Genomic DNA, 8,239 nt, shown 5'->3' on the forward strand with positions numbered 1-8,239 from the left:
TGGGGCTAGAAATAACGATGCTGGCTTTCGAGCTATCCGTTGTGGAAGGGCCGTTGGCGTGTATCTCCCATACGCCGGGTTCCCTCTCGTTTTTTGAGGCGAGCTTATCGCTTCCCCGGTCCGAGACGTATATCAATGTCAAGGCCGGATGGAAATTACTGGCGTCGGTCTCACTCAAAGTGACCCGCCTACGAGCACGTTGGGGCGGATGCGCCGTCGATGATCAGTAAATTCGGGACATAACATTCTGGCTGCAGTTCCCTCGCCGAACCTCACCTAGATCGGACTGACGACCCAGTGGGTACCAGGCCGACCCAGAAAAGCAGACAGCGGGTTGGTCTTGGGTCTCAAATCTTCAATTTTCGACCGAGGCCGAGAAAGCACTCTCTCGTACATAATGTTTGTGTAGGCGCCCGTGTCAATCGGGCACCTCTTTACCAAGTGGTTGGCTATGTCTAAGTGGACCGTAAGTGGGGTTTGTGAAGAGCGACGACTCCTCGTAGTCCTTCTTCCCAATGGTCATATCGGGGATGTTGGAAGCGGGGGTGGCTGTGTTGGGCACAAAGTTGATGGTTTGGCACGATTCATACAGGTGCCGCTTGTGCCCATGAGCGGACCCACCATTCCCGTTGCTCTCGGTGATGGCATGGATTACTCCTATCCGTTCGAAGACGGATTTGCTGTTTGACCCGCCGGCATTCGGTTTCTGGCCTTTGGCAACATATTTGCCGAGGCTCCCCTTCGGATCGCTCTCTTCAATGGCGTCCTTCGGATGTCGGCGGTCGTTGGTTAAGTGTCCGGTGTGGCCGTGGTACTTACAAGATCGCTCGTGTCACCGTCGCTTCTCGGCCTAGGGGCCTTTCCCTTCGACCTTCGCTCTTGCTCGAGCGAATACCTCGGCGGCCGGCACGACTAGGGGGTGTGATCGTTGTACCGTTTTTTGTAGTACGCTCCCGAACTCCCCCGGGCGCCCGTCGAGTCTGTCTCTGGCAGATTTGTCGACCGTGGCCTATTTTTGTCACGGCGTCTTTCATCCGGGTGTCCTCCCGACGGCTCTTCTTTTTCGAGTGCTCGGCCTCGTTGGGGCCTAACCACGTCTTGTGATAGTCTTCTACTTTGATGGCTGTTTCGCCATTTTCTGGCGGCGTCAAGCCCAGGCCTCCGCACTTGATGAGCTCATTTTTCAAATCTCCCCTTGGGAGGCCTTTCATCGGCGAAGGCCGCGATTCGGGATTAATCTCCCGAACTGTTGGACCTTTCCGTCGAACCTCTTCATGTAGCCGTAGAGACTCGCCCCTTCTTGTTTGATAGTTAGGAGGTCCGATGTCTCCACGGCCCTTCTCTTGTTGCAAGAGTCCTGGGCTAGAAAGGCGTCCCTTAGGTCGGCGTAGTAGTACACCGAGCCGTCGGGAGGCCCCTTGTACCAACTTTGAGCCATCCCATGCAATGTCGTTGGGAAGACTCGGCACCATACTTCATCGGGCTGCTCCCATACTGACATGTGAGACTCGAAAGCCTCGGCGTGGTGGTGGATCACCCTCCCCTTTGTATGATATGGGTGGCAACTTGAGCTTAGTTGGCACCTGGACTTCTAGGACGTAGGCGCCGAGGGGCCATCGATCACATGCCGGACGACACGTGGCGATCGGCTCCTCGCATTCCTAGCCCGACTCCTCTCCTCGTAGCGGGAGGGACTCCTTCCCGACTCGGCGAGTCGGGCTTCTTCTTCTCCGACTCGATGGGTCGGACTTCTTTCATTCCTCCGGAGTGGGCCTCGTGGCTGCTGCGGTGACGCTGTCCCCCGCGAGTGCGGTCGGGACTTATGTCCATCACCGCATTCGGGCTCCTCCAGGTGTTTCAACAGGCCAACCTCTTCCAAAGGTGCTCGTTCAAGTCTCTTGGAGTCACGTTCGGGCCCCTGGTCTCCGGACGGGTCCCGCCGCTCTTGTCGGTGTGACGGTGTGAGCCGACGTCCTACCGATGAGGTCCAGGATTTGCTTTAGCAATGCCACGTCGACCACATGTCCCATGAGGGTGACTTGGTTGGCGGGCGTCGCGTCGCATCCGGTGTTATTGGCATCCCGAACTCCGGTTGGATTACTCCGCCGGCGGAGGGCCTGTATGACTCGAGAATTGTTGAAGGTATCATCCGGGTGGAGGGGCTCGTCGATTCGAACACCTCTTGTTCTTTTGACATCTTCTTAGCTTTTTGGGTGGGTTTTTGTTGTTTTTTTTTTTTGTTTTGGGAATGAATGTGACTAGCTTCTAGTGTCTTTCCCCACAGACGGCGCCAATTGTTCAGGGTGTAATTCCGCAGCAAGTATCGTTACCACCCGTGGCTTGTAGAATGATGTCTTGAGTAGGATTCTCCTTTGGTCTTATTCGTTCCTCTCGGCTCTCCCCGCAACAATGAGCAGGCCGAGGGCTTGGCTTGTGCAAGCGTACTCACTCCGACGCCCAAGTCAAAACTTAAATGTATATGTTGTATGCTAATTGGCTAGGAATATATTGTAGAGAGATAAAGAAGATTATCAGGATGAATAGTGTATTTAGGTTAAGTTGTGTATTTTGATTGGATCCCTTCCTCAATGAAGGTTGAGGAGTATTTATAGACTTCACCTTTTGTCACGTATGGCAAGTGGCCAAGTGGCTAGCGGTGGAAAAGACCGAGCTACCCTCGGAGAGGTTTCTATGGCGGCCCGGCTGGCCCCGTTGACTCACCGCCGAGGGGTCTTGGATGTGAGTACGCGGGTATGTCCCTTTGGAAGGTTGTCATCCGAGACCAGTGACCGTACGATGGGCCGTTGGCTGCAGTGTCTGCAGGTCGTTGACTTCTTTGTGGACATCTTTGACCTTGCTCAATATGTTGACTTGGTCAGCGGTGCAGAATATGCCCCATCACAAACACATGGTATGAATTTGGTTCATTCTAAACCCATACCTCATACCTATATTGTGTGAACCAAACACCCCTTAGAGTTCTCTAATACCAGATACAGTTTTACTCCTTTGTCTTCTCTAATACTATACACAATTACACACAAATACAGGATTACTCCATCGTCTCTCTAACACACAATTACTCCATCGTCTTCAACTTTTCACTCTCTTTACTCGATTTGCTTTTAATCCTCTCGCTGGCTCCTCTTAACCTACAACCACCCCAACGACCTTTACTTCCATCTCTCAGGCTTGCCGACAACAGCATGTTCGCCAACCATCTCCACTGTCGCTGCTTCTATTGTTGCTCCTGCCCTCGATGCTCCGACCACGGCATCCACTTCGCCTAAATACATCGCTGGTACAACTCGAGACTCTAATCTATAAACCCCAAATTGAAACCCTAGTTAATCTTGTTTTAATCTAATTTGATATTTTTCAGACAATAGGTTGTTGATAGTGTTGTTCAACTTTAAACCTTACTTCTGGTCATTAATTTTACCACTTTTCGATTCAACTTTGTAATTTGCGGGTGTTGATTTTAATCTAATTTCTGGTATGTTAATATTTTTTAAGTTTTCTATTGATATTCTAATTTGCAGGTGGTGTCATTTATGAACTTGATTTGGCTTTTGTATTAGCTGAGTTAAATTGTGATTATTGTGATGGGAAACCTGTTTTATACAATAGAAAGGGTTTTGAAGCTCTCTATCCGGAATCTTTATGTGTGGTTATGCATGTTCTACTGTTTTTTTCACCTTTGGTAAGTTGTCCTCTTGGCTACTTGGTTACTTTATTCTTCAAGATAAAGCAGGCTCATTTCGCCTGTAAATTGCCATTGTAAGTATCACCAGCCTTGAATAGTTTGTATAAAAGTCGCCTACAAAGCTACACATACCATGATAGCCTTTTGAAGTGTTGATTTCAATTTTAAAAAGACATGCAGCAACAAGCATAGCATTATGCGTAGCTGACTTTTTATCTGTTCTTCCATAGCATTATGCGTAGCTGACTTTTTCTCTGTTCTTCCAACTCTGTGCAACTTGAATTAGCAGTGTATCTTTGTGGTGCGCTATGAAGTGGGTTTCTACTTCTTCGTTCTCAAAATCCCAGTGGTTGGATAGTTTAAGTAGAAATTCAATGTTTGTCGGTAGACCAGCAGCCTATATCAGCATCAATCAATCTGACTGCCCGTAGAGACTAAAGAGATATACAATAACATTAAATAGAAATAACTAGAAATCCATATTTTAGTTTGTCAAAGTTTTGAGCAGATTTGATGTAAGAAAGCAAGATGCTAAGTGAGACCAACAACTTTACTCCATTGCCTCAAGGGCTCACGAAACTGGCGGGTAATCGAATGTACATAGCTGTAATCTTGTGTTAATATATAGGTCAATCCTATGTTTACCTTTCCACTTTGAGAAATATCGTCACTATTATCAAATTGCCAAATTACACCATGCTTATCGTACAACCCCATACGCTTCCTTCCTCCCCATGTCCATCACCCCTCTAATGATGTGAAAGGGAGAGTGGATAAGGGATCTATTGATCTTTATACCGAAGTTAAAGGGAATTAAATGATGGGACGATGTAGTTGTTTATTAGCTGAGTGATCTGCTGACTGACCTTTCTGTGTTGCTTGTATTGAAGGATCCGTCAGACAAGAAGCAAATATTATGTGACGAAGAGCTAAAAGAACTGTTTGAAGTGGATACATTCCATGGGTTTTCAATGATCAAGTATCTGAAAACTCATTCGAGCTAGGTGAAACAATGAACTGAGTTCTAACCTTTCATGTTGTCACATGGAAGGTAGGTGAGAAATTTTGTTCAACTGTGACTTGTCTTTTTTTTTTTTTTTTTTTTTTTTTCTGGATTGTACGAGCTCTGATAATCTCCTGAATTCTATCTAGATGCAGTTCGTGCATTTTTAAGGTCTTAGTGAACATAATTTCAACAGTCCAGCACCCCGTTATGAACCTGAGTATCAATCTATATACTATATCGCTAAGTGAGACAAAACAGCGCAAGTAAGAAGTCATTGCTCATTAGCTTATTCATCTGATTCATTGAAATGATGTAATAATGTTTTCTGCTCTTCTAATTTGGGCTGTATAGTCCCTCCATGGATTCTCCGCATATCCACCTCAACCCTGCTATTTCTCCTTCTTTCTCTTATAGCTGTTGCATCTACGTATCTGGTAGCATCAGACATCTTTTTACCTCTTCTCTCATAAATTCCTCGGCTTAGATTAAACGAAAAAAGTTCACAGAACGCAAAATAGAACTTTTTTTTCTTCTTTTTCATTTCTCCTTCTCCTAACTTGGGAACTGATAGGTGTAACTTTTTACATCTCGGGTGTTTTATCAATGATGAGAGAGTACCATATTCGAATGTTTTAAATTACTATAAAGTAATCAATCTGCACATGTGTTCTCCCAATTCTCAAATTCTTAATCATGTAGATAAAACTTCTGGTCTTGTTTGGTTTAGAGCCTTTTGTATGGGTTCTGAATATCAGATAAATTGAGTTTAGATTTTAACTTTAAATGAGAAAAAAGATGGTGAGAAGGAAAGGTTGAGCTGTTGGAGAGAATTAAGATTTTTTGAGTAACTCATTTGTTCGCTTGTTTGTTTTCTTTCAATCGAGCCTAATTTGAAGCTCGTTGTATAAAGATAAAGTGTTTCCTCTTAAGTTCTAGTCAAGTCATGGAATGTGCTGTGCTTAATGTAGAGCTTCTATTTAGGCAAAACTATTGTGTAGACTGCTGATCATGCTGGATCCTCTTTTTCTGATGATGACTAAAACAATATATGCTACAGTCTGGCATATTATGCTGATTTATATAAACAATCGTTGGAGCTGTCTTCTAATTGTAGGTTAAACATATTGGCCGAGCTTCTTATGTTTGGTGACCGCAAGTTTTACAAGGATTGGTGGAATGTAAGAATATTTGAAGAGGTATACATTTATCTCAAGTTTCAGCGAATGCCCATAGAAAAACTTGAGTTACTAATGTTTTTTTTGTGAATTCTATTTTGTTGCCTGTGCTTGCAACATTGATAACTTTGCATCAGTATTGGAGAATGTGGAATATGGTATGTATCCTTACTGAATCACTGTCTGTTTAAGTATTTATGAGCTTTCCTGGACTTGTATTTCTATCACATTGCCCACAATATTAGGTAGTTATGTTAAGGCTTCATACAGTGAGCTAGCCAGTTTGGATAAAGCGAGTTTGCTATGTCCGTTCTGTTAATTTTGTTTTTAGAATGGATCGGTGAGAACTGAGAAAATATTCTATGGTAGACTAAAATATGCTTGGAATGGACAAGTAGCTGACAAAATAATAGGGAAATCTTTTCTCTATTTTCTTTTTCTGTCATTGTGCTGAATTTTCAAAATTCATTCAAAAACAAGTAATAAGAAAACACGGGTAATTAGATGGTAAATCTCTCAGTTATTAGTTAGATTGCATATATTGCAGTTTTATTGAGTGTAGACAGACAATCCCAAACACAAGTGCCTAAAAAAACAAAGCTTTCCTGAGTTTTTTTTTTCTTTTTTAATTAACAATTAAACTCATTTTATTTACAAGCTGTTCTTTCTTGTTTATCAAAGTTACTGTTTTTTTGTCTCTCTATTTTCATCTTTTTGCACTGTTTCACTCTCTATATCACGGACGTTTAATTGTTAGGCACAGTCGAATTCATATCTAGGGGAAGTGGATTTGTTAAACCTTCTGCACTAACTGTCAACTTCATCACTTGTATATCTACAGAGTACTTCAGGTTGTTGTCGTAATCCTTTTTGTTGATTGACCACCTTTTGACTGTTGTAACTTAATGAATTCTCATAGGAACGTAACGAGGGTACCACAGATTGTGACTCGGGAACAATTTTCTCACCATCATTTCACTCCTCCAACATTGAACAAGATTTCGTTAATGCAGGTTAGTGTAGTTGTTGTTCAGACGTGAAACATGCATTTTAGAGCTGTTATTTTCTTAATGCATATTTGATACTTAAATTGACACCCTTTTTAGTAATTATTCTGACAGCCTAAAGCGTAAAACATGAAATTCGCGTTGAACTTGGGTAACATTTTATTTGAATTGTGGTCGGCTTGAAACTTGAGATAATTGAACTTTATATGGGACGCCTTATAGCTTAGACTTCACTTTCCCCCCTTTTTTCTTTCCTGTCCAAATTTTGTTTTTCAAGATCAGTCGTTTTGTCAAGATCAAGAGCATTCATCTTTTATCTGGTCTCTTAACAACCCCTAATCCTCAGAATTATTCCTATTGATGTTGAATTATTTTACACAATGATATTGTAGTCAAATGCATGTATGTGCAAAGTTGCAAACTACATCACAATATCATGTGTTTCTGATGTAATTTGGTGCTTATGTCAGGTTATGTGGATACAAATGAGGTTTGTCTGTCTTCGGAAGTATCAGATATATATCTTGCTATGAAAAACTCAAATGATAGATGAGCAACGGCAGGATTGATATATCCGTAGAAGTGGAGGAGGAATGTAAAGAGCTAACCCATTTTGATCCATATTATTTTATAAAGAGCTTGCCTGCATTATCATCAGTTGTTCCAACATTTCGGTCGGCCAATGCTGCTTCCTAAACAAACACGGAGATTCCCGCCAAATACTTGTCTTAGACTTGGACGGTATGTATGTGCTAACTACAAAGATGAGATAATTAGTCCTTGATTTAATTCTCTTATGAGACGTCTCATGGTAAAATTATCACCAGATTGCTCCATTGCTACCGTGATATTGTGAGACGTGTATGTGATTATTTATGCACTCGGATGTATAATTTTGAACATCGACATTATTGTTCTCTCGGATGATATGCAAGTTCGTTGGTTGACATTCTTTTGTATGTATTGTTCCTTTATTTCCCCATTTGGCTTGGCAAATTAATAGGACATTGCTGCCGAAATTTTGGTAGCAAATAATTTTTTTTTAAAATATTATCTATGGTGGCGGTTCTTAAGTATGAAACGCCACTATTAGTTCACTTTAGTGGCGGTTCTTTGTTAACAACCGACGTCATAATTACCTTTAGTGGCGGTTCTTTAACAACAACCGTCGTTATAGAGAACATGTATTGGCGGGTTGTGGGAGAAAGTTATTATTGGAATACCTATGGTGGCGGTTTTCAAAAATAACCGACACTATAGATGAGTTATAGTGGCGGTTCTTGTCTAACAACCGTCGTTTTATATGTCTATAATGGCGGTTTTTGTAACAACCGCCACAGTAGGA

General features: G+C 42.5%; 1 protein-coding gene across 9 annotated transcripts; it reads left to right on the forward strand.

Annotated features, from left to right (window-relative positions):
* Window positions 1-3,003: 3,003 nt before the first annotated feature.
* LOC141653504 (uncharacterized) lies at window positions 3,004-7,853 on the forward strand. Of its 9 annotated transcripts, none has more exons than XM_074461287.1 (7): window positions 3,004-3,301; window positions 4,597-4,761; window positions 4,865-4,975; window positions 5,827-5,908; window positions 6,025-6,045; window positions 6,807-6,900; window positions 7,365-7,853. In XM_074461287.1, the coding sequence occupies exons 2-7, from the start codon at window positions 4,751-4,753 to the stop codon at window positions 7,445-7,447; spliced, it is 402 nt and encodes a 133-aa protein (XP_074317388.1). In that variant the 5' UTR covers window positions 3,004-3,301; window positions 4,597-4,750; the 3' UTR covers window positions 7,448-7,853. The 9 variants fall into 9 exon arrangements, with proteins under 9 accessions (XP_074317388.1, XP_074317391.1, XP_074317385.1 ...); XM_074461290.1 differs by lacking the exon at window positions 4,865-4,975 and adding an exon at window positions 3,543-3,703 and having other exon boundaries at window positions 3,027-3,301; window positions 4,597-4,757; XM_074461284.1 differs by having other exon boundaries at window positions 3,027-3,301; window positions 4,597-4,757; window positions 4,859-4,975.
* The last annotated feature ends 386 nt before the right edge of the window (window positions 7,854-8,239 follow it).

The sequence above is a fragment of the Silene latifolia genome, chromosome 4 (assembly GCF_048544455.1).
Source record: "Silene latifolia isolate original U9 population chromosome 4, ASM4854445v1, whole genome shotgun sequence".
Taxonomy (NCBI): domain Eukaryota; kingdom Viridiplantae; phylum Streptophyta; class Magnoliopsida; order Caryophyllales; family Caryophyllaceae; genus Silene; species Silene latifolia.